Source organism: Protopterus annectens, chromosome 2.part0 (assembly GCF_019279795.1).
Source record: "Protopterus annectens isolate FY-2018-M chromosome 2.part0, PAN1.0, whole genome shotgun sequence".
Taxonomy (NCBI): domain Eukaryota; kingdom Metazoa; phylum Chordata; order Ceratodontiformes; family Protopteridae; genus Protopterus; species Protopterus annectens.
In genome coordinates this window covers 32,406,744-32,434,636 of record NC_056728.1, presented here as the reverse complement: position 1 = coordinate 32,434,636, position 27,893 = coordinate 32,406,744, and the positions used below count along the sequence as shown (strand labels likewise).

Below are 27,893 nucleotides of genomic sequence, written 5' to 3'. Positions count from 1 at the left end.
TTCAAGCACGGGCAACAATGCCTATCCAGTTTTGTCAGAATACCATTCACTAATTAATGTGGTGTGTTTCCAGACTGTTGTTAAATTAGCCAAACCAATATTTGTCCTGTTCCATTGTACCAGCCTGTTCCATGCAGTGGTCACTCTGCCAGTGAACCACACAAACACCTTCCATTCCCACAGATATTTTCATGAAGGAAATCTAATGACTGTCTAGCACTTCCCAGCAACCCCAGACACCCCTACAATCAGCTATCCCCATATGCCCAACACGTCCGAGCAAGCTGACCTCCCAGATCATTGCAAAGCATATTGCACAAGACCAAGTGCTCTTAGTCTTTCACAGTAACTCAGATCCACTCTTATGTAAGTCCTTAATGTGTTTGGAATAAAATATATTTTAAATATAAAATTGTGCTTATTATGTATTTATTTATTTTTTTCAAGAATCAACTTAATGAGCTAAACGAAGGGTTGGGAGTATGTGTACATGTGGTTTAAAACAGCCCTTTTATTATATATATATATATTTTTTAAAACCAAAAACGTCATTGCCGAGAATCATCTCGGAGGCTCCTCAGAGCCGCTCAGCATTATTGTCACTCTCTCTCCATTACCATAGCAACCTGGGAGTGTCTGTTTCTGGTAGTGTGTCTGTGTACTGCATACCAGAGGCTCACGATGCACCTGAAGCAAAGCTTCTTCACTACAACTTCAAAAATAAATAAATAAATAAATAAAACCCTCCCAACAAGCCACCACAACAAGAGACAACACACTCCTCCAGCCCTCCCACCGCTCACTCAGCAGATGTACAAATAAATCATTCTCTGCCAAAATATCCCATATCACAGTTTTATCCACCCCCTTCCCCTGGATCCAGGCTAAAACAACAAATGTCTCTTCCTAATTCACAAGCATCAGTAAACCTCGTTCACAAGCCGCAACACACAGCTTCCTGGAGATGAAAAAGGCAACATATAACAGCTGCCAGACACAGCTGCATCCATATACATCATGTCAGGCTTAATCAAACAGCACTTGAAGCTATGATACCTACCATAACTGATATTAATTATGTTTAGGCAGAATAATAATGACATTTGTACTAGCTGCCAGACACGGCTGCATCCATGCACACCATATCAGGATTGATCAAACAGCAGTCAAAGCTATGATACCTGCCATAATTGATATTAACTGTGTTTAGACAGAATAATAATGACATTTGTACTAGCTGTCAGACACAGCTGCATCCATGCACACCATATCGGAATTGATCAAATAGCACTTGTAGCTGTGATACCTGCCATAATTGATATTAACTATATTTAGGCAGAATAATGATGACATTTGTACTAAGAGCTTGCTACTGTTATTTAACCAGGATAAGCATAATATTTCTAAATCATATTTTAACTGAAGACGGCATTAGTCTCCACGACAACATTTTTTTTCAAAACACTCTACTGTTACTGCTATTATATATGATGTTTGATATGATATAATTTGTTACATTTGAGTCTGAACTCTGATGAATGGTATCTTGTTGAATTAGTTAATTAATTACTTAAATTATAAGTAAAATCAATGAAAAATGAACAAAATAAGTATTCATTAAGTTCAAGTAGGGGAATAGAAACTTATATGTTTGTATTATATGTTGCTTTGTTTGGCTTATATATAATGAAATAGTAACCCATCTTAACCTATTTTTGTTTGTGAAGAATTATTGGACTCTTTGAACATTCTGAATAAATCACTACTGTTTCTCAGTTGTTTAAAAATCCCTCCTTTTTTAAATAAAAACAGATGACAAATGATGTACCATATCAGTTGTTACTTTGAGAGATGTAGTTGTAAGAGTTATTTTTTTGGGACAGTTATCTTGGAATCAATTTTTTGTTTCTTCTTTCTAGCATCAGTCCAAGGATTTGTTTCTTTTATTCTTTTAAGAGCAGGGGCCATCCATTCCATTTCTTCTGGGATAGACACTATGTTGTTGTTTTTAATGACTATAGTAGCTTCTTCTAAGTCATTAAAGGTTCTCATCTCATTGGCAAAAAGTATTTTTATTGTTTCAGCAGTTTTATTATTGGCCAGACTTTTTTCCTTTGATCTAGTATTCTGGAAGAATAATCATTGTCAAACCTTATCAGGCTTTGATTGTATTTTAAGGGTGATTTTCTCCAAGCAGATTTTAATATTAGTTCCTTGTCCAGAAATGAAAGAAATTGTGTAACTATGGATCTAGGTGGAGTATTGTTGAGTTAGAAGCAGGTTTCCTTAGTGCTCTATGCACCCTTTCAATTCCAAATGAAAGTCCCTCTTTCAAGTCTAAAAATTCAGGAATCCAGGTTAAGAATGAAATAATGTCTTCACCTTCAGTGTTTTCAGGCAAACCAAAGATCCTTATGTTGTTTCGCCTTTCCCTGTTTTCTACGTCATCTATTTTGTTAAGCAGCCATGTATTCTGTTTAAGCAGAAATTCTTTTTGGAATTCTTCTTCTTTGAGTCTCTTTTCAATGTCGTTTAGAGAAGTCTCTATATTTTTTATTTTTGTATGCTAAATGAAATAAAATGCACCAAGTTAACACACAAACATACGTTTATTCAAACCAAAAATAGAAAAAATAATAAAAATGGTTAGCGCTTTCACAACTACACTAGTTCCTTCATCAGACCTGTCTGATGAAGCAACTAGTGTAGTTGTGAAAGCGCTAACCATTTTTATTTTTTCCATTTTTGGTTTGAATAAACGTATGTTTGTGTGTTAACTTAGTGCATTTTATTTCATTTTACGTATCTGTTTTATGCACCTTGTTTTTACTCTGAGTCGTTCGTATTCTTTTTATTTTGTATGCTGTTGCTCTAATAGTTCATTAAGAGTATCAGTCTGTTTTTGAGAATTGAATTTGAGGTTTTCTAAGTAATTTTTAAATCCATCTTCAAAGTTAGTTCATGTAAGGTAGATGTCATCAGTTGCTGTTCTTTTTTCAAAGCTTCATCTGGGTGAGAATTCCTTGAGTTGTTCATATTCAATGATTCAATATCCAAGTTACTTGACAGGAAAATTTTTGTATAGCTCCACCTCCATTGATATTTATGTAGTTTAGTAGTTTATCTATAGATTTCTGATGTTTTAAACTTGAAAATAATAAAATTTTCCTGTATTATTATACTAGTTTATGGAGCTCTCAAAATTCACTGCTCTCATTTGGCCATCTAGGCTCCGCCGCAAGTACATTTATTTGAGTCTGAGCGAGGTTAAGTGAGACAGCCATGTTGAGGGAGTGCGAAGGGGGTGAGAGTGTGGATTAGGGTACTGGTCAGGAAGGGAGATTTAGGTTTTATGGAGTGAAAAGAAGGTTTTTAGGGTTAATGAGTAAGAAGGGAGTCTTGAGGTTAGGGAGGGGGGATTTTAGATTTAGGGAGTGGGAAATAAGTCTTAGGGTTAGGAATTGAGAATTAGGGTTAGGGTAAGGAGAAGGAGAAGGATTTTAGATTTAGGAAGTGGGAAGGAATTTTTAGTGTTAAGGAACGGGAAGAGAATTTTAGGGTTAGAGTTAGGGTTCTAATAGGGCTATACAATGTTACAAGTCAGGATGTTAGGAGGACTAAGTAGTTAAGAGAGACCGAGTTAGTGAGAGTCTGATCACTTGCTTTTTCGAGGAAGTGGCAACGAGCAAATGTGTTGTGAGCCACTAGCATGTAAGCATCCTTAACAGAACCAGTTTAGGGCATGTCATTTTGTGAAAATTATTTCTAGTTAGTCCTGATGATGCAGTTTTGTATTATATAGCAACTGCTCCAAAATACTTATCCAGTTTTAACTTTGTGTGAAGAACACGGATACTATTTTGGTCTCATTTCTTTTATATCCCAAGTATACAGGCAATAATATCTCTGCTATTGCAACTCTACAGCTAAACCTAAATTTAGAATACTCCTCCAAACTATACATTCCCAGAGATGGTAACAGCCTAACAAAACAAGCTGTTTGAAAAGTTCATATATCCTGGATTTCAAAGGTCTCTGTTTCCTGTTTTTGCTGTTAGAAAGCAGCTACAACATGCGTATAACATATCTGGCTTTTCTCCTTCCTTTAGCCATAGCAGCAGTGGTCGAAGTATTTCTACCACAAATAAAGTATGTCATAAACTCATTGCTGTTGACTCTGTGGCCACTGTATAGACATTCTGCATTGTAAAGCCCATGGTTTCATCATTCATTTGCCATGGTATTAAAAACTACTGTCACCTTAATTAATTTTTGTTATATAATGTTTTAAGATGCATAACCACACCTTCTGTCCCTCAGTACTACATTGGTATATTACGTCCATTTTGTCAAATATTTGAACACCTTTAGATGCTTTATGTATATAAACTAATTTTCTCTGTACCCCAAACCAGAATTAATAACGGGAGCACAACTTTTTTTTTCTGTTCTGGGTCCCAAAACGTAGAATGCATTACTTTAGCACACCCTAGTTTGTCTGAAACTCTGTCATCCTTTAAAGACTATATAAAAATGTTATCTGTGAAAAAGTCAGTCCAGGTGTTTTCTAAGCAGCAAGCATTGCCCACTTTTTTATAAGTGATGAACTGAAAACCAAAGGTACGCTGTGTGTTAAATCCGAATACACCAAGCCAAAAATCAAATAGGAATCACATGACAAAAAAAATTATTGAAATTCATTAAAAAGAAACAGTTACTTCACTCTGTTATACATTTTTTTTAAAACTAGTTTAAGGCTAAAAGATTCATTAAGGCCAGGAAACTGTTGTGCTGTCAAACAAGTGATCCATTTGCTCTCTTCCTTTTCCATTAAGATTCTTCGTTTTCCCTCTGATATGTTCAGAAACTATGTATAAAATTAAGAATTCGGATGAACATGTATTATTTGTATTCTAGATGGTCACGTTATTAAAGAACTGTATAATAGAGTGAAATAACTGTTTCTTTAAGTTTTTAATGAATTTAATCATTTCTTTTATCATGTGATTCTTATTTGATTATTTAAGGAGGTGTTCTTAGTGTTTGTAATGTTTGTACTGATGTTCTTCATTCCACATTGCTGCAGTCCTAACTATTGGGTAGTCCGCTGTCCCAGTCGGCCCGAATACCAAAGTATATGGCTGACGTCGGTCAAGGCGCATTAGACTGACGTCAGTACGTCAGGGTACTAATGCGCATGACCGACGTCATATCCTCAGTCTTTTTTGCCGCATGGTCCAATGCAGAAGCAGTTTTGCGAGTGCAGGTTGGCGTTCTGAAAGTTTCTGAAGTCAGAGTTTCAGACCGAATCAAAGTTGGCTAAGTACCCGTTGGGAATATTTTGTTTTTTCTTGCCTCAGTATTTAACCGGATGTCAGAAAAAGTGAATAACTGTATTTCTTGTGGGAAACAGATACCTCATAGGGATTACCATACTTTGTGTATACCTTGTTTAGGGCCTGAGCACGACGTTGTTGGATGCCGCTCTTGTGCTAGATTTAACAAACGCACTATTAAGAGAAGGTTAGACTGTGCCAGGTTAGTTTTGGGAAGCGTTGTAATTATAAAATGCCGTCGGATGCTCCGGCGCCGCTTCGGCCAAAAAGCGCAAGGACAAAGCGGCAAAGCCTAGAGTGGAAGAACCGACAGTCCCGGACGTCGGTTCTTTAGAAGGCTCAGTGGAGCCGGAGGTTCTGCCAGGAGTTTCTTTGGAGTCTCAGGGAGAGACTTTACTGTTACAGGATGTGTCCTCTCAGGAAGTTGGCCAGGCTGAAGGGGCTTCTCAGGTGGCTGTTCTTCCCTCTCTTCCTAAGGTGGTTAGAGCCTCCCCTTCTGTTTCCAAGGCTTCTTTGAGAGGGAGGCCAAGTTTAGCTTCAGTGGGGGTTTCTCCTAGTGCTTCAGGGTCTTTGCCTAAGAAACATATGCTTAAAATGGCGGAGGATTTGATTACTATGATTAGAGGTTCTATGCCCCCTCCTGATAAGAGGCCTAGGGTGGAACCTGAGTTTGAGAGTTTTGAGCAATGTTCGGAGGCTTCTGAGTCTTCGGCTGAAGACTTGCAGGAGTATCCTCCTTATTCTGATTCTGATGTGGATGATTCTACTCCTTCAGCTTCTCCTCCTGAGGATTTTTCATTTTCAGAGACTCTGCATTCTATGAGGGAGCATTTTAAATGGGAAGGTCAAGATTTCTCTGATTCCAGGAAGAGGCTTAGGGAATTCTTGTTTTACCCCAGCATAGGCCTTTAGCTATACCTCCTGTTCTGAATGTGGTGGAAGATGTTTTTGCAGAGGCTTCCCTGAATCCTGATTCTTTGCCTCCTGCCCCAGTTAAACCGGATAGGTACTATAGGGTGCCTGAAGCTCATAAGTATCTTTTAAGAGTCCTAGGGCAGACCCGAAACTGTCTCTCAGGGGCCTAAAGGTGTGAAGGCCTCTGTTGTTAAAAATCCTGTTCCTCCTGATAAAGAGGCAAGGGCTTTGGATAGATGGGGAAAGAAAGTGTATACTTCTTCCACTTTAGCCATGAGGGCGTTGAATTGTCAGTTTCACATGTTAAAATATCAGAATTATCTCCTTTCACAATTGAAGTCTAAGGTGGATGCTCTGGCAGAAGGTATTGAGTGTAAAGAGTTGCAGGATTTAGTTCATGTGTCTGAACAGGTGGGTAAGCATTCCTTGCAGTGTGGTTTTGATGCTGTGCAGGCCTCCTCGAGGGTGGCTGCCACTGGTTCTGTTCTTCGTAGGCACGCCTGGTTGAGGGATCAGAATTTAGCTGAGCATGTTAAAACAAGGATTTTGGATGCTCTTTTACAGTCTGATGTGTTGTTTGGTTCGCCTGTGGAAGCAGTTTTAAAGAAAATGGAGGACAAGGCTAAGTCTATGCAAACTGTTAAGGATTTTTTGCAGATTCAACCTCCGAAGTTTAGTAGAAATTGGCCTACTAAGGGATGGACATATCCTGCTTATGATTCCCAGTCTAGGGGTAGGTCTAGACGTGGTAGGGGCAGAGCTCAAGGTTCTTTTAGGCCTAGAACAGGGAGTTCACCTGCTCAGTCTTCTGGTGAGGGCAGGGGTCAGTCCTTTCGTAAACAGACCCAATGACCTACCTTTTCAGCTGCCAGTACATTCTCGCCTGGCAGCACCTTTGGGAGGAAGGCTGGCTCTTTTCAAAGAAAATTGGGATTTAATTACCCAAGACAGATGGGTTTTGGATATCATTCACCACGGTTACAGGTTTTATTTCCATACCTTGCCTCCTTTCAAAGGCATGCCAGACATTCCTCCTCTACAAAGAAAAGAGGCTCACAAGCAAATTTCTCTGTTGCTCCAAATAGGGGCCATTCAGCCAGTTCCTGTGCCAGAAAGGGGCCTAGGATTTTATTCTCGCCTGTTCCTAGTACCAAAGAAGGGGAACACGTGGAGGCCAATTTTGGATTTATCTATCCTCAACACTTATCTGGACATTCCCAAGTTCAAAATGTTGACGTTACAACAGCTTTTACCTCTGCTGGGCAAAGATCACTGGATGGTAACTTTAGATCTCAAGGAAGCTTACCTTCATGTGCCTATCAGACTAAGTTGCAGGAAGTATCTGCGTTTTCGAGCTGGAAATTCTCATTATCAGTTCTCTGCATTGCCCTTTGGCTTATCTACTGCGCCCAGAGTATTCACAAAGGTTCTGGCTCCAGTGATAGCTTACTTCAGGCTAAAAGGAATTCAAATCTATCCTTACTTGGACGACTGCCTGATTCTGGCTCAAGAAAAGGAAGACCTTTACAGCATTTGGAATTTGTGATAGCAGTGCTAAGATGCCTAGGGTATTCTGTGAACGAAATAAAGTCCAGTCTAGTACCCTCTCAAGACATGTGCTTTCTGGGTGTGGGACTGAATACAGCAGCCCAGATGGCCTTTTTAACCCCGGACAAACAAAAGAATCTTTCCAGTTACTTCCATCAACTATCTCTTCAGTCCGGGCTGACTGCAAGGACAGTCCTTCAAGCCTTAGGGTTCATGGCATCTTGTATTCTGGTGCTTCCCAATGCCAAACTGCATATGAGGAAGCTGCAATGGTATCTCAAAATGTATGGACACAGCACTGCCAGGATTTGGACACTGTCATTCAAATAATACCTTGCATTCAAAAGGAATTTCTGTGGTGGGCTCAGGAATGTCACCTAAACAAGGGACTCTCTGTGACCCGGCCAGAGGCGAGTCAGATTCTAACGACAGATGCCTCAGACATTGCTTGGGAGCTCATCTAAATGGAAAGTGGATACAAGACAAGTGGCCTGCCAGACTACAGCATCTACATATCAACATGAAAGAGATGTTAGCAGTCCAGTTTGCATTAATGGCTTTCAAGGAGTTACTTCTTCCAGGGCAGGTGTTGATTCTAACAGACAACACAACTGTCATGTGGTACATCAACAAACAAGGGGAACACATTCTTACCCGTTGTGCAGGCAAGCAATGATTTTATGGGAGACTGCGCTCAGCTTGCAACTAACTCTTCAGGCAAGGTTTCTGCGGAGCACAGAACTCCTTAGCAGATGTGTTAAGCAGACAAATCATGGATCCCCACGAGTGGAAACTGGATCTTCATGTATTTCAAAATTGACAGTGTCATGGGGAACTCCAGACATAGATCTGTTCGCTTCTCCACTAAACCACCAGCTGCCAAAGTTTTGCACAAAGAGGTTTCATCACACAGCTTGGAAAGTGGATGCTCTTTCTTTCAGTTGGAAAAATCTTCATGTGTATGCCTTTCCACCTCTGCCTCTTCTCCCAAAGGTGCTTCTAAAGGTCAGACAAGACAAGCCAAGGATGATTTTAATAGCTCCAGATTGGCCTCGGCAACACTGGTACCCATTACTGAGGAGTCTGGTAAGGAAGCCTCCATGGCCTTTACCTTTGATTCCACACCTGTTGTCTCAGAAGGACGGTCACCTGCTCAATGTCAAGCTTCACTCTCTTCATCTAACAGCCTGGCATATTCTGTTTTGAAACACAGCAGGTCTCAACTTCCTCAACAAGTTTTAAATGTGATTATGGAAGCCAGAAGACCTAGTACAAGGAAAGTGTACGCAGAAAAATGGAAGAGATTTTTATTTTGGAGTGCAGCAAACAATTTGGAGATTTCTGAGCCTAATTTGAGTGTGGCTCTTCAATATCTTACTGAGTTATTGGACAAAGGTTTGTCTTTCTCTTCCATTAAGATTCATGCTGCAGCAATTTCAGCTCACTATGATTGTGACCCACCATTGTTTTCACATCCTTTGTTCAAGCAATTTCTTAGAGGGCAAAGAATATAAGACCCCACGTAGAGCTCCTACTCCTGCTTGGGATCTCAATTTTGTGTTGGAGAAACTTACTCTACAACCTTTTGAGCCTCGGCTACTGCTGAATTGAAATACTTGTCATGGAAGACTGCTTTTTGTTGGCCATTACTTCTGCAAGAAGGGTTTCTGAATTGCAGGCCCTTATGGCGGTAGAGCCTTTTTTGATTTTTCATAAGGATAGGGTATCATTACGTACTAATCCTTCCTTTATGCCTAAGGTGGTTTCTAGTGTGGCTTTAAACCAAACTATTCATTTGCCTACTTTTTATGCAGATCCCCAAAATAAAGGGGAAAAGATTTTGCACACTTTAGATGTGCACAGGCAATGCGTTATTATTTAAGCAGGACTAAGGATTTTAGGCAGTCTCAGCAGTTGTTTGTTTCTTTTGCTTTGAGTTCTCAGGGCAAGCCTGTGTCAAAACAAACTATTTCTAAGTGGATTGGGTTTTGCATTGCATTTTGTTATTCCCATCATGGCAAGGAGATTCCAGCTGGGATTAGGCCTCATTCCACTAGGGCTACTGCCACTTCAACAGCATTTCTAAGGGGTGGCAACTAAGGATATTTTGGAGGCAGCTACTTGGAGTTCAGTGCATACTTTCTCTAAGCATTATCACCTTCCTCTCTACTCTAAATCTAGGGCTGGTTTTGCCACAGCTATTTTGCAAGGCATGTTGTCAGCTCCTGCTTCCTTATGATTTGCCAGCCTCCCTTACCTCTGCTTTGGGATTCTACCCAATAGTTAGGACTGCAGCAATGTGGAATGAAGAACATAGTACAGTTTTGTACCTACCATAAATGTAGATGTTCGAGGATCCACATTGCTGCAGTCCAATTTACCCTCCCTCCTTCCCCTCTGTGTTTAGGGGTGGTTGTGTAGGTGAGGTTATACTCTGGTAATTTTGTATATATTGTACATATTTTTGGTGCAGGAATGTTTGGAATTTTTGGTTTTGGCCTTGTCTTTTTAGGGTCTTCTGACATCTGGGGCAAGAAAAGACTGAGGATATGACGTCGGTCATGCGCATTAGTACCCTGACGTACTGACGTCAGTCTAATGCGCCTTGACCGACGTCAGCCATATACTTTGGTATTCGGGCCGACTGGGACAGCGGACTACCCAATAGTTAGGACTGCAGCAATGTGGATCCTCGAACATCTACATTTATGGTAGGTACAAAACTGTACTTTTTGCCTGATGAAGCATTTTTAATGCGAAAATTTATATTTGCAAGTAATAAAGTAAGCCACTTGGTTTTAGCTTGTGGTTTTGGATTACTTTTGAAGTTTTTTGTTTTTTACAAATGATGTAATGTGTCACGCTGATAACAGCTGTTATTAGCTGACTGTAAATATACGTATTATTCTTTTTTGCACATTTTCTACATTTTTGTAATTTCTGTATAATTATTCAGATTGTGGCTGAAAATATTTCAACTGTGATCAGCCTACCTACTCTGTTAACCAAAGAATAAATTAATTATTTAGCAAATGTTGATCATTCCAAAACTTGGCTGTACTTCCATAACACTGCACCATATTTCTTACTTTCATACCTCCACGTTACTTCTAAATATTCACTTTATTACCCCACCTGGATATGCATGCCTTCCCATATTAATTATCATGCACCAGCATTTTTTGAGACTTGTCCAGTTTCCCTCATGAAAAATAATTCACTTTTGCACACTCCATAGATAAATGAGTGTTGTGCTCTTTTTCTTTAGCTCCAACATGCATATTTTTGTCTTCTCCTTTGTCTTACGTTTGTTCTAATTGCCATTTTCTTATGTCATAATCTTCACCAAAAAAAAATATTCTTATCTTCCTTCCAGATTAACTCATTCATAAGACCAGCATTGTTATCATGGGCTTGAAGTACCACATTCCACAGAACTGATAGGCAGGCTTAACTGTGCTGAGCATCTGTGTAGTGAAGGTATGAGAAATTAAATCAAAGCAATGGAAATAAATATGCAAAAGCAACAAAATACATTTAGTGTGACATTATTTTTTATGTTCTTTATTTGTTAACTTGGAAAACCCTCAAGGACCAAGTGTCTCCTTTTCTGGGATAATCTGGGAACACTGGTTAAGTGACTTACTTTAGTGTCACACTGTCTTGCAGATGGAAATCGGGGCAGTTTTACTCATGATAGCAGGATGAAGCTTAGTCACAGCTTGTAGCTTTAACCATCTTGTCCAAACTGCTAGAAATACGTTTATATCACAGCAGCACCCTGAGGTGTGTCTGGTGCATTACACTAGTGCTTTTTCAGCCATTGAGGTGCTCCTAGTACAGGGTGGAGAAGCACCTGCACATGCTGTGGATGCTAATGAACTTACCACATTTTTTGTTTATACTTTCCAGTTTATACTCTCATAACTAGTGCCAAAACTGACTTTCATTAACTATTCTTTCTTACTGCATAGTTATTTATTTAACTGTATCTGTATAGAGAATAATTGGTATAGGAAGTCTTACTACTGTATGTATAGTTACTATCTTATCTATGTTGACATTGTAAAATTAATTTTAATTTAATTATGCGTGATATTGTAGAAATTATATAAACTTTTGATTTTACTGCATGCACTGGCACTTTTCTCCTTGTGCCTCCTCTTAAAAAGGGCATTTCCCGGACAACAAATGTAGAATAAATATTCTGTCATCCTGTCATAAAGTTGCTCCCAGTGGTCTTTGTCTGTGAACCTTGTCTTCAACAATATTGACTTTTTCAATAATTTTATTGTTAACTGTTAACATGCCTACTTCCCTAACCTCTATTTATTCCAACAAGTCATAATCTTCTTTCGGCTGTTCCCATTAGGGGTCGCCACAGTGGATCACCTGTTTCCATTTCTTCCTGTCCTCTGCATCTTGCTCTGTAACACCAACCACCTGCATGTCCTCTCTTACCACATCCATAAACCTTATCTTAGGCCTTCCTCTTTTCCTGTTACCTGGTAGCTTCAGTCTTAGCATCTTTTTCCCAATATACTCAGCATCCCTCCTCAGCACATGTCCAAACCAACGTAATTTTGCCTGTCTGGCTTTGTCTCCAAACCTTCCAACCTGGGCTGACCCTCTAATATACTTATTCCTAATCCTGTCCAACCTCGTCACACCCAGTGCAAATCTTAACATCTTTAACTCTGCCGCATCCAGCTCAAACTCCTGCCTTTTTGTCAATGCCACTTTCTCCAGCCCATATAACATAGCTGGTCTCACTACCCTCTTGTAGACCTTCCCTTTCACTCTTACAGGTACTCATCTGTTACAAATCACTCCTGATACTCTTCTCCACCCACTCCATCCTGCCTGTACTCTCTTTTTCACCTCTCTTCCACACTCACTGTTACTCTGAACTATTGACCCCAAATATTTAAACTCATCCACCTTCGCCACCTCTACTCCTTGCATCCTCACCATTCCTCTATCCTCCCTCTCATTCAAACACATATATTCTGTCTTAGTCCTGCTGACCTTCATTCCTCTTCTAACTAGAGCATATCTCCATCTCTCCAGGGTCTCCTCCACCTGTTCCCTACTGTCACTACAGATCACAATGTCATCTGCAAACATCATAGTCCACGGGGACTCCTGTCTGATCTCGTCTGTCAACTTGTCCATCACCATTGCAAATAAGAAAGGGCTCAGAGCTGATCCTTGATGTAACCCCACCTCCACCTTAAACGCATCCGACACTCCCACCGCAGACCTCACAGCTGTCACACTACCCTCGTACATATCCTGTACCACTCTTACATACTTCTTTGACACTCCTGACTTCCTCATACAATACCACAACTCCTCTCTAGGCACCCTGTCATATGCTTTCTCTAAGTCTACAAAAGCACAATGCAACTCCTTCTGACATTCTCTGTACTTCTCCATCAACACTCTCAGAGCAAACATCGCATCTGTAGTGCTCTTTCCTGGCATGAAACCATACTGCTGATCACTCATCATCACGTCCCTTCTTAACCTAGCTTCCACTACTCTTTCCCATAACTTCATGCTGTGACTGATCAATTTAATCCCTCTGTAGTTACTACAGCTCTGCACATCACCCTTATTCTTAAAAATCAGTACCAAAACACTTTTTCTCCATTCCTCAGGCATCCTCTCACTTTCTAAGATTTCATTAAACAATCTAGTTAAAAACTCCACTGCCATTTCACCTAAACACCTCCATGCTTCCACAGGTATGTCGTCTGGGCCAACAGCCTTTCCATTCTTCTTTCTCTTCATAGCTATCCTTACTTCCCCCTTGCTAATTCATTGTATTGTACTTCATGATTCACTATCCCTACATCATCCAACCTTCTCTCCCTCTCATTCTCTTCATTCATCAACCCCTCAAAGTACTCTTTCCATCTCCTCAACACACTCTCCTCGCTTGTGAGTATGTTTCCCTCATTATCTTTTATCACCTTTACCTGCTGCACATCTTTCCTAGCTCGGTCCCTCTGTCTAGCCAATCAGTACAGGTCCTTTTCTCCCTCCTTAGTGTCCAACCTTTCATACAACTCTTCATATGCCTTATCCTTAGCCTTCACCACCTCTCTCTTTGCCATGCACCTCATCTCCTTATACTCCTGTCTACTTTCATCTCTCTGACAATCCCACTTCTTCTTTGCCAACCTCTTTGCCTGTATACTCTCCTGTACTTCCTCATTCCACCACCATGTCTCCTTGTCGTCCTTCCTCTGTCCCGATGTGATACCAAGCACCTTTCTAGCCGTCTCCCTTGCTAGCTCTGCTGTAGTTACCCAGCTATTTGGTAACTCTTCACTGCCACCCAGTGCCTGTCTTAACTCATCCCTGAACGCCACCTCACAATTACCCTTTTTCAATTTCCACCATTTGATCCTTGGTGCTGCCCTCACACTTCTCCTACTCTTCTTGATCACCAACGTCATCCTACAAACCACCATCCTATGCTGCCTAACTACACTTTCTCCGGTCACCACTTTACAGTCTCCAATCTCCTTCAGACTGGCCCTCCTACATAAGATATAATCCACCTGTGTGCATCTTCCTCCACTCTTGTATGTCACCCTATGCTCCTCCCTCTTGTTAAAATATGTATTCACCACAGCCATGTCCATCCTTTTCGCAAAATCCACTACCATCTGACCTTCTGCATTCCTTTCTTTAACAACATACCTACCCATCACTTCCCCATCCCCTCTGTTCCCTTCACCAACATGCCCATTTTAATCTGCTCCAATCACCACTCTCTCACCCTTGGGTACAGTCATCACCAATTCATCCAATTCACTCCAAAAATTTTCTTTCTCATCCATTGCACACCCAACTTGTGGAGCATATGCACTAACAACATTCATCATTACACCATCAATTTCTAGCTTCATAAACATCACTCTATCCGACACTCTTTTCACCTCCAAAACACTCTTAGCATACTGTTCCTTCAGAATAACTCCTACGCCATTTCTCCTCCCATACACACCATGATAAAACAATTTGAACCCACCTCCGATACACCTAGCCTTACTCCCCTTCCATCTGGTCTCTTGCACATACAATATACCAACTTCCTTCTGTCCATCATATCAGCTAGCTCTCTCCCTATACCAGTCATACTGCCAACATTCAAAGTTCCGACCCTCACTACCACAGTCCTAGCCTTTCTCCTCTCTTACTGCCTTCGACCATGCCTTCCGCCTCTTCTCCTCCTTCGGCCAACAGTAGCCCAATTTCCGCCAGCACCCTGTTGGCTAACAGTACTGGTGGTGGTCGTTGTTAACCCGGGCATCGACCGATCCAGTATGGAAATATTTACTGGTGACTGCATGAAATGATTTGGCGAAGTTTTACACCGGATGCCCTTCCTGACGCAACCCTCCCCATTTATCCGGGCTTGGGACCGGCACAAAGAAATGCACTGGCTTGTGCATCCCCAGTGGCTGGGTTATATTTATTCCAACAAGTAACATTCAAAAATAGAATCTGGACTTATTACACTATCCATTCATAAAAGCCATCGATCAGACATTTCCATTAAATTCATATATTAAAAAACTCTGGCTTTCTTTGTTGTTGTTTAAAGAATCCCAGTATTCATTGAAAAATGCCTCCTGGTTTACTTTTGAAAATTTCGGGCTTTTTGTACATTTTTGCTTTATATCTGTAGTTTCCTGTTAAAGTACACCACACTACAAACACCATCATTCCTTATATACCATAACATAATTGATAATTTTATTTATCTGACTCCCTACCGAAATGCTGGCACTTGAATGGCCAAGTGCTCACAGGTGGAAAAAAGAAAATGCAGAAGAGCGAATTTTGAACTTCATTCTTCTCTTTTAAATTTCTGTTTTTCAGGGGGTCAAGCCTCTCTGCACCCCCAAACTTATATATACTAACTCAGAGATCTCCATACCTCGGAGAAAAGAGAATATTCTGAGAAATGGCAGTTATGAACTTAGTATATGTAAGTCCATTTCTTTTCTTTTGGTCATTGAATCTCCATGTTGTGGGTTTTCACAATTCAAATGGTTACCTTTTTACATTCTCCATTATTATTTCCAAATAACTTCATTTATTATTAATTGTATATTGCATTCTTTTAATACCAAAATCTTCATTGTTTATTATTACAATTTTACCACACATACCTACAACAATAATATTTCTGAAGTCAGTTTCAGCCCCATGCCATCTTAATTCTGTGGGCTGTCCCTAACCCTGCTGCTGCATCTAACCCCAGACTGACACATTGCCTTACCAAAAACCCATTCCCTAACAGTACGACTAAACAAGACTAGTAAACACACACACCATTAAAAGTATAACCTAACCTAGCCCTAACAGTAACCCCAAATCTGAAACACTCTAACACTCTGACACACTATAAAACACACACACACACACACACACACACACACACACACACACACACACACACACACACATTAAAGCTATTCCCCTCACCTAGCCCTAACCGTAACCCTAGCTGGCAAAATCCCACTTACCAACACACCTAAATACCTCTCACACAACAAAGAAAGTCAAGATGTCTCATACTCTCCAAAGGTTGACAGGTATTTCTGTCGACTTAAAGTAGTAGCAGTATATTATATCAACAAAAAGTGCATTCAGCAGAGTATATATCAGTATATGTTTATATATATTTATGTAAATGTAAGACTCTGACCACTAAACTACTAGTACTTCCTGTTTCCCTGCATGAACTCAGAAAGCACACAAAAAAAAAATATAGGAAGATAGACTGCTTGAGGTCACAGCCCTTTAAGGTCTTTGTATTGCTGGAGCAAAACATCCAGGTTATAAAATTAGGTATCTAGATCAAGTATACATGGGTGTTAAACAATTATACATCGTCTGAGTACTCTCCTGCCTTCCAGGATGTCCATGAGAAAGAGCACATCAAAATGCATGTTCTTGTGCTTCCTCATTTTCTTTTGTAAATTGAATAGCAGATTGTGAAGATTAGCCTTCAGTAGTGTAGTCAATAATCATTCTACCTAGTGCCATACCCTTCTTGATTTCAAGAAACATTTTGCAAAGAGTACTACTTAAGTCTTTCATTTTGACAAGGTCATCACCTTTGCAGAAGAAATTCTTTGGCAGAGATGAAGGAGGACAGGCTCACTTATGAGAAGGGGCTATGGTCAGTCATACTAGTAAAATGGAAGAAAATGAAAAGCACAAGAACGTACAGTGGGTTTGGCTCTTCTTGTTGCCAGTCTCACTTTTACATTTCAGCACTACATTTGCTACACTTTTATTCATTATTATTTATTTATCCTTTGTTGATCAGGTTAGTCCCACTAGACCAGTTGCCTCTTTTCAGAGGAGACTCAAGGTAGTATTCATATAAAATAGAGGAAATAAGGCGAGGGCACTGAGGAGCTTCTCCTCCTCTTTTTGATGAGTGCTGTTGGATCTTTTGAATTAACTTGAGTTATCAACTTAAGCAGGTGGGGCATTGCTTTCAAAGGACTTTGAAGTGAAGTATTTAGTATTTAAAAGTGGTTGTTTTTTTAATAAGTGGTTCCCTGATAACATTTGCCTACATATAATATCTGTTTACATTTCAAACTGTTTTTCACAAATATTCTTAGAACTGGCTGGAACCACAACTAATTTAGCTCTATTTCCAGTTAGTGATGTTCAGTTGTAGTTTCTTTTTAAGAGGAACTCACTGTGTTGTATATTTAAAATGCATTGGGAAGAAGCTTTTTCTCATAAACTGAGGGGTAGTAGACTTGTGACCAGGTTTGAAAACTTTTATTCCATTATTACATTTATCGTATAGTACTTACCAGTGTGCTGCAAAATACAGCAGTTATGCATTTTACTTGTTTGAAGATTAGCCTTCAAACATCTCAAGTATGTCATATGTTATAGTATCAATGAATGTCTCACCTAATGTGACATCATATGTCATAATACAAAAAAATAAAGGTAAAGTCTTGTTCACTTTTCTTTCACTTAGGACAATACAAGCAGCAGCAATCCAAGCAAAGGAGTTTCTGCTCAGTGCCTGTTTGACCTTCTACAGTCACTAGAGGGAGACACACAAGATATTCTTGATATTTTGGAATTGGTGAAAGCAGAGAAGCCCCTAAAGTCTTTAGGTACAGTCACTATTTCTTTGTCTGTTTCATTTGCAGTTTCCTTTTCTACCATATTTTGTGTGAAAAGAAGCATATTTATACCTACCTTATTCTTTCACAGCAAGGGTGTAGCTAGGCATACTCTTTGTACTCTACACAGTACATTTTTTAATTTGCATTGCTCCAAAACATTGTAGGTTTTTCAGGCTCTATTATGTCTAGAGCTGTCTAAACTGATCCCTGTAACAATGAGTACATAAGCTGCTTATAGAGTGGATTGCTAATCTAAGGACAATATCTTTAATAGTTTTAGAGGTGACTACTGGAAATTATGTGTACCTTTATTAACTACTTAGAGGGCAACATTTTAAAGGTGTGTGACACCCTTTTGTGGGCCAGTAATGAAAGAGCCTCAGTCCTTACCACTGACACTGGTGAAGGACATTCACTTGGAACAAAAATAGATACACACAGTATTTTCAGATGCAGCTTTCTGCAAAAAGGGCAATTTCCCTTAAGAGCACACAGGTAACACAGCAACTCCCTTCCTGGGGATGGGTTTCCCTCTCTGTCTCTCTCTCTCCAGTCCTCAGCTGAATGTTCCAAGCCAAGTCCTCCACCACCCTCTCTGTGAAACCAGTGCTGTGTGTGCCTGCTCCAAGTAGTTGACACATACAGTCTTTGAGATTTGATTTTCATACACACACACACACACACACACACACACACACACACACACACACACCTGGGAAAGGTGGCACAAATATACCACCTGTGCCCCCTCTGCCCAGACAATAAGGTAGATACTTTCACCAGAACACTCCAAATACAGCTAATCTAAGGCTGTTACAAGGGTTTACAGTTATACTAAGTAAAAGTAATACTAATACAAATAGTAATGTTTGATCAATGCAGCAAGGCTTTCAGGAGCTGCCACATTATCACCAAATAAATGTAAGTACTTTCAAAGATTAAAGTATTTTCTAAAAGACCAGCAACAATGAAACAATGAAAAGTTTAATAATAAAATAAGAGAAGAACATGAAAATACTAAATATCTATTTATAATAAACACCATAGTGTCAGTCACAGGAAATATTAAAATAACACAGATGGAAAAATTCTCACAGATACAAAGAAATAGTCCTTATAACTATATTTTCCTGACTGATCTAAAGAATTACTATTAACTGGTTACTTACTAAAGCAAGGCAAGATAAAGTTGTTGAATTATCCTTCTTTGTCAGGTTTCAAAAACAGACTGCCCTGAGACTTTTGTCTCATCTAGTATTAAAGCATAATTTCAGTGCTGAATTACAGAATGACATCACACACATCTGGTCATCTGACTACTGGTTTCCACACTACCCCCTTTACTAGCAACTGAACCAGAATCTAGCACATATGTGTCATAATGCACATACATGGAGCTTTGCTAAGATGTGTTATAGCATTTGGAAGCTATAAAACCATTTCAAAAACTTCCACCCTTCCAGGGTAGCAATTAGTTCACCCCAAGGACAATACAGTAGGATTCCTAGTCCTAATTTTTATAGAGATTTTGCTCTGGCTGCAATCAGAACTGTAAGATACAATCTTTATGGCCTAAACCAGGTAATTTAATTTCAGACTGTTTTTCAAAGTTAGCTGGACTGAGATTAACCTCTTCTCTTCCAGTATCCTCTGTTACAGTATGTTCATGTCAACAGTTACAATACAGTCTGACATACAGGTGTATTTCTTTTTTGTCCACCAAGACCCACTGTTGGTACATTTTTAACACAAGCAGCTTTACAAATACATTTTCAGCATAACCACCTGTACATATCAGTTTGATATACAAATGACATAATTGTTTACAAAACTCCAGCTAGCTATGCTGGCATATGTTACACATCCACTGGAATATTTTTTGTTAACCTGTTTCAGAGTTTTTATGCCTGTCTTTTACTTTCAGAACATTGTGAATGCATATACATACATGTCTGCTTGACTGTGTTTCACCAAATATTTTGCTGTTTAGTGTTCAAAAGTTACATATTTATATATTTAGTATGTTTTACAGCATGCTTGATTATAATAAACATCATAAGATCCTTGTTCAGTAGTATATGACTTCAGCAACGTTTGCCTTTGTCAGCAGTCTAATACCCACACCAATCAATAAGGTGGAACAGTTACATGAATTATGTTGGGAATGTCAGTAAATATGTATTTCAGCAAATAGCCAGCACAGGTCACACATCACTGCTGTATTTGTACTTGAACATAGCTCAGTGTTATAGGTATATGTTATTTGGATGGTATAATCGCACTTTATTAACAGTATCTTGCCAGGAGATGACAGGAAGTCTCCTACCATACCAGTAGTCATATCTTTTATCATAAGCAAAACACATCCTCTCTTTCTCTGTTCTGTGCAGCAAAGCTAGTGGATTACAGCTTTTGCTTTTTATATCTGTCTGAAGATATGAAGAGTTTGGCTTGTGAGGGCGTGGTGTCTTGTTCAAAATTATTTTCACTGCCTTATTCCCACTGAATGCAACAGTAGGCTGTGGCTCTGCATAACCTTTAATTGTAAGTAAGTTATCACAGAGTGAATAAATATTCACAGTATTAATGTCAGTGCAGAGGAAACAAGCAGAGAAAATTAGTTAATAAGGCATGAGTGGATCTGCATATTGAAGGCTGTATCTGTCTCTCCTGTTGTGTATTGCGTCATGAGGTACGACTAAATGACACAAATAAGTACATGAGACATGGATAAAATCTCAAATAAGCTTGCATTGTTATAAGTATATGTTGTTCTGAGACACATTGCTCATTTTAAACATACATTATTAGTTTTCATCAAAATGTCTGTCTTTGTCTATGGAGTTACTATAGTCCAAAACATGACAAGGAGTTTTCTTTGAAGTTATAGAACTTTGGAGCAACAGTGTGAAATGCAAAGTGATAAATATTACTAATTTAACGTAGAAAGTAGCTGTGACTTACAGTGAAGTGTATCACTAAAACAGTAGTGCAGGTAATAATTAAGCCATGTTAAGAATACACTATCATTTTTGCTTGTAAAAAGAGTGTTAATCCTCAGTACCATTGATAAATTGTATTAATACTTTTGAATCTTTTGCTATGTTCATCATAAAAGAGATTGGGTTTCAGTTCTTGGAAGATAATTATGTTTTTTTACAAATTTTTGTTACTCTGTAACCTGTGACTAGAAGGAAAATGGAGTACTAAGGTGATAATGACAAAAAGGGGGTACCATTTAGTCATAACATAAAGGATTATGAGCAGGCCATTTATCCTAACCAGTGTATGTGTTCAAAACATGGATACCAAGAAATTCATCTCAAGAGCAAATGAGTAAGTTAATGTAGTGAAGAGTGTCAGTGGTCTGAGGATGACTAAAGCAAAAAAAAAAAAAAAAAAAAAGAGTAAAGTATTTTGTTTCACTGCAGCACCATCTCCTGGGTGAATTCTATATTGTACTTCATAGATTTATAAATGTAAATGACAAACTGACCCAAACAGAGGTCAAACAATTAGATTAGTAACTAGTAATGATGGTGGACACATTGTAGTTGCATATTACATCACTCAGCCAGACTCTGATTCTTTTAAGTCTAATTACTGTGCATGCCAGAGATTAATATAATCACTTTTTATTACCTTTTTGGTATATTTTCTAATGACTTAAGTTTATTGAGCAGTAATTGTGGAAGTATTTGATTTATTTTTATATTGCAGATTTTTGTTATGGAAATGAAGATCTTGCTTTCTCCATCAGTGAAGCTATTAAGCTCTGTGTAACAGTGGTAGCCTACTCTGCAGAGTCCTTCAGAAGGTAACCACATCCTTTTATGTGTGAAGCATGCAGAAGGTAAACGTATGAGTCACAGTGGCTGCACTGTATTAATAAGAAGTTGAAAACATGATTAAGGCAACACCCTCTTCAGGCAGTGTAAGACAGTCATTTTCTTAATATTAGAAGCACATGGGTAGCTTAGGAATTGAACTGTTAAATGGAAAGTTTTGAATCCCATCTGGAGGATGTTTATGAGGCCTACAGTGTTAATGTTGCTGACAGCTGCACGGTGTGATCAGACTGTGCCATGTGTGCCTTGCCATTATCATCAGCTGCAGGTGACCTGCTGACATCTGGCATATGTTGTTCATTTGTGCAGGATATTCAGTGCTTCTGTAAATTTGGTACATTTGCATGGCTCTTGGCTGTTTCTCATGAAGGTCAGCAATGCCTGGCATCCTTGCCTGTCCTGTGTATCCAGAAAGATTTGCTTGTATCTAGTGCCTTTCAGGCCGAGTTAAATAATTGTATTTGAAAACATGCTGTTCTATAATAAATTTAAGTGTGCTGCTGTTGTTTTCTGGAACTATTTATTGCATTTAACTGCATTTTAGAACTGTAAAGTGCTTTTGGATTGCTGATGGTTTGATTGCTTGAAAACTGCTTTAAGGTTTATTTGTTAGTTGCTTGAATTTGTTTCTCTTAGCGTGTACTCTTTTTAACTAACTTTGTATGTTTTTACATTAAGAAGTGTTGGATAATTCACCTAGTGGTAATAGAGAGTAGCCTGGTCTGTCCAAGCTGGGAAACACACAGGAAGAGTAGAAGTGAGGTTGTTTTATTAATCAGAAGGCTGTTTAGTCATTTAGTCAGATTTCAGTGCTTCTGTAAATTTGGAGTGTCTTAGTACTGCTGCTCATCATGCAGCAATGATAAGCAGTGCCTTGTATAAATGAAACTGTACTTAATCACTCAGCTGTGCAAAGAGCAGCGTGTTTGCTCGCTGAGGAGCACTGCCCCATAAATCTACTCTTACAGAGCGTAGTTTCTGCTTCCACTCTAAAGTACACTAACCCACAGTTAACCTCTCTCTTGCACAGCATCCTTGTATATTTCACCTAAAAGGACCTGACATAATGGATATGCACTTTCCCAATTTTGATATGGGGATCCTGAGACAATGCAATTGTCTCATGTTCACTGACAACCAACAAATTCTTAAAGAAACTGATACAGTATGTGAGAAGTGTAAATACACTGTCACTACCAGGAAGACTCTTGCATACAAGCAGTCAGAATAATAACAATCAGGTTTTTATTAACACACACACACACACACACACACACACACACACACACACACACACACTACACTCATTCACATAGTATGCACCTGACACATAGACAAACATTCATTTAGGCACTTAAAAGCAATCTTCCTAAATCCCAGAGACTTCCTAAACACTCCACCTGTAGAAATGATCTTCAGCAAACACAAAAGCAGTGTACTGAAACAGCACTCAGCACTACACATACAGCCACACCCATAGAGCCTCAACTTCAAAGCTCTAAAGGCAAGCCAAAACACCACCAAATACTCTAGACATAGTAGATACCATTGTCAGACATACAGATGCCCTACCAGGCTTAGCAAGGAGAAAATCATGGTCAGTTGCCTATCAAGGCCCAGGATCCGCCAAACAACACATGCACTCATATCACTGGACCACAGGTACCTGTATGACTCAGCCATTGTCCATATGGGTTTGAATGACGTAAGACTTGGCTCCCTGGACTTTATGAAGATAGGCACTATGGAGCTCTTAGACTATGTTTCCTAAGCTAGTATGAGTCTAGCATTGAGGAGCATTCTGCCTTCACCAAGGATGATGCTACAATATGAACAGAAGATGATTGACTTTACCAATTGTCTTAGTTTCTGGTATCATTCGGTGGTGTACAATATTTGTCAGTGTGGGTGGATATGGTCAGCAGGCCACATTGCTTTGCCAAAAGATGGTCTGCATCTTTTCCTGCAAGGCTTTTGAATATTGGCTAAAACATTGTCCACTACCATAGTGCATTTTTTAGGCAATGCCAAACTGATAAACCTTCCAGCAAAGCAAAACCAAACCTAGGACATCTTAAAAGTTACTGCTCAATGGCCAGGAATCTAAATCAAGAAACTTCACTTCTTCCAACTCTCCTCACCTTGGAGAATGCAGACATCTGCGCAGTTACCAAGATATGGTTTAAAGCCAGAGAGAGCACTCCTGCAATGCAAGGGTACAATAACTTCCTCACATTTAAGCCACCTACTGCATATGCAAGAAGTAAAGGTGGAGCCTCACATTTAAGCCATCTACTGCATAGGCAAGAAGTAAAGGTGGAGGTGTCTTATTCTACATCAGAAACAAACATACCTCAAGGCTGGTCAAATTGGATGATTTGCTTGAGTTTTTCCATGTTCAAATTACCATAGGTAAAGTCACATATAATATCCATGCAAGCTGTAGGTCACCCTCTTTGACCCACAAAACCCATAGATTGTACTTAGACCTCAACATTCAACCCAGTACCATAATCACTGGTGACTTTAACTACCTCTCTATGAAAGGGAATCCTACACAATCCCAAACTTGCAGGCCCAGAGATTCCTGGTCTTTGTTAACATGTTTCTTGTCATTGGAGACTCAGTAGTGAGACACCCAGATGTCCAACTCACCAGGTTGGACAAGGAGAAAGTCATGGTTAGCTGCCTGTTTGGTGCCAGGATTCATCAGATCACATATGTGTTCAGGTCTGTCATAGTTCATGTTGGAGTGAATGACCTGAGACATACTCACAGGGCTATATGAAGAGAGACATGATTGAGCTCTCTGAGTATGAGTCCAAGGCAGGTATGTCCCTTGCATTGAGCAGCATACTACCCTCACCTAGAATGATGCCACAGTATAAACAGAAAAGTGACTGATTTCAATAATTGGCTTAGTTTTTGGTGGCATTCAAAGGGATCCAGTTCCTGTCAGCCTGGAAATTCATGGTTGACAAACCGCTGCTTTGCCAGAGACGGTTTGCACCTAGCACCTCTAGGCTTTCTGTTGCTGGCAAAGGCTCTTGCCTCCCTTGTAGTGTCTTTTTTTAGCCAAGGTCTCGAAAACAAACTTACCAACGTAACATTTGCCAGTCATAACAAAATAAGGGTCATGCTACTAAACACTAGGAGCTTAAACCAAAAACTGCACACCCTGGAAGCACTTCTATCACTGGAAGATGGAGACAGTCCTAATATTATCGAACACTCTGGTTATGGGGGATTTCAGTTATCCCACCATCAACTGGGAAACATATGCTAGTTTTAACTCACTGACGTAAAAGTTTCTTGAGTTTGTTAACTCAAATGCCTTGGAACAAATTGTTCATACCGCAACAAGAGGAGCAAACATACTAGATTTGGTCCTCTCTAACATGTCAAACAGATGCACTGCTGCAACTGATGTACCCTCATTAGTTAAATCTGACCACAAATTTGTCACCCATGAGCTGGCACTAACACCAGTACTCACATAGGGTGAAATCAAACTAAAAAACTTCACCAGGACAAACTATACCCTCCTAGATGAAGGTATAAATGCATTCCAAGCCACACCCCCAGCTGGAATTGGTAACTACACCGAAGCTTGGACTAAAGCCCTGTACAATCACTTGCATAAGTGTATAGACTTGACTGTACCAGAAAGATTCAAAGCCAGAGCCTCAAGTAAAAACAAGCCGCCATGGTGAACATCCAGCATCAACAAACTTTACAATAAATGCAAAAAAGTTGTTGTCCAAGCAAATAAAGGCAAGGCCCCAATAATGAAAAAGCACCCTCCGAAGCCTCAACAGGCAAATAAAACAATTTGTCAAATCCTCTAAGGGCTTCTTTGAGGAAAAATTTAGCAAGCACAGCCAAGGATAACCATAAGGCCTTTTACAGCTATGTAAGTAGCCTAAAAGGTAGGACCCAAGTATGTGCAGAACTAGTGATCAACGGTATCACACACACTGATCTCACAGAGATAGCAAACCTGCTAGCAGATAGGTTTGGTGAAAATTTTGCTCCCTTATCCCCTCCAAATTTATAACAAACCTCCCTCCAAACTTCGCCACACCCTACATATCTGAAGAGTAGGTCATCAAAGCCTTGTCCAAGGCAAAAAACACAGCTTCTATGGGACCAGATGACATCCCAGGCTGTCTTCTAAACATACTAAAACATTAATTAGCATCATCAGGAAATACCCTTTTCAGTTATAGCCTAACCACTGGCTTTGTTCCTGTGGAATGGAGATTAGCAACAGTAATTCCCCTCCACAAAGGTGGCCTAGTAACAGACCCGAGCAATTACAGACCCATAAGCCTGACCAGCCTCAACTGTAAGGCCATGGAACATATCATTATGGACCTCATAAATAAAGGCATAGGCAACCTCCATATCCTGGATCTAACCCAATTTGCCTTTGTCAAGGGCAGATCCTGCCTGTAAATCTGGTAGATTTCTTTGAAGATGTGACCAGGGCCATTGACAAGGGCAAATCAGTGCACACAGCATACCTCAACTTGGCAAAGGCTTTCAACACAATCCCACATTTAAGCATTACTGATAAACATAGCAAAGTGAATGTAAACCCCTTTGTTGTAAGATGGGTTGCCAACTGGCTTCCAAACCGAACACACACTATCAAAGTGGGTGACTCCACATCAGCCAGCAGACCTGTCACCATTGAGGTGCTACAGGGTCAGTGCTGGGCCCCTTACTGTTTGGTATATACTTCTTAGAAATTCAGGTCAAACCTAAAGGGTTTTGGCTGACCTAGTTTGCAGATGACTGCAAACTGGGTGCATCTATTGAATCCCCAAATTAATTCAGTATACTTCAGGAGGGTCTTACACAGACCAACAACTGGTGTCTTAGTCACGGTCTCAAATTGAATGCAGAGAAATGCATCATCATTCCCTTTGGCACAAGCAATGTCCCTTCATACTGTCACATCAACAACAATACCCTAACTACCCACGGAATGGTAAAGGATCTGGGTTCACAAGTTGACTGCAACTTTAACTTCGACCACCATGTGTCTACTGTAGTATAGAAGGCTTTCTACACAGCACACGTGATTAGTAAAGGCATTGCCTCTAGAGCAAAAAATGTTTTAACCCCTCTATACTCGGCACTAATTCGACCCATAATTGAGTATAATGTCCTGTTCTGCATGTACCACATGAAGCACCTACAGCAATTGGAGAAATATCAGAGGTTTCTAACAAAGACTATCAAGGGATTCCAGCATGTGCCTTACACAGACCCCACTAAAGTCCCTGTCACTATACTCTGTATCATATAGTCTTCTTAGGGGAGACATATGCCTGGCTTACAGAGCAGTCTCAGACCCAAACCCAATGAACTTGTTGCATATCCATAAATCAAAGAGGACTAGAGCTGCCAGCTCTAAGGACCTAAATATGGCCTGCTGGAGGGGCAGATTTGTCTCCCAGCGACTGCCACTTCTTTGGAATAAGTTACAAATTCATGTGAAACAGCACCTTTATGATAGTGTTCAACAGGAACCTGGATGAGTGGATGGGGCATCATAAATTCTTACCAGGGATAGTGGCCACAACCCTCCTGGACATGAGCAGCCATTACTAAATGCAATCTTGGGTATTGCGCTACTGTATTACATTGGGATGAAATGGCTAGGCTTGAAATAACCTCTGGGTTGACAGCCTAGTAATATCCTGTGATCCTATGAACACCCTACACCAGATAGTCCATATGCCCATTAGGGCTGCAAGCATACCAGACCTGGTTTCAGAAATATGAGAGAATGATGTATCCCCAGTGTTGTGTCCCATCTGGTGAGGTCAGACCATAAAGTAGTCTCCTTTGAGAGAAAAATCAATGAGGGACCCCAACAAGCCTTGTAACAATTAGGAACTATTCTATGGCAAATTTCTTGTTATTAAGCTGTAATCTGTCAAAATTTCAAGCCCCACCAAGCCTGGAGAACACAGTTGCTTATGCAGACCTGTTCACTGAAACTCTGTACAATTACATTAATAGATGCATAGAGACAGCTGTTC

At 39.8% G+C, this 27,893-nt stretch overlaps 1 protein-coding gene across 1 annotated transcript in view; it reads left to right on the top strand.

Moving 5' to 3' along the window:
- UNC80 (unc-80 homolog, NALCN channel complex subunit) overlaps positions 1–27,893 on the top strand; it is a 5,631,640-nt gene that overhangs the window by 4,567,970 nt on the left and 1,035,777 nt on the right. The window contains exons 47-48 of the mRNA XM_044060513.1: positions 17,836–17,977; positions 21,710–21,806. Coding sequence (XP_043916448.1) covers positions 17,836–17,977; positions 21,710–21,806 — 239 coding nt within the window. The remainder of the gene's footprint in view (positions 1–17,835; positions 17,978–21,709; positions 21,807–27,893) is intronic.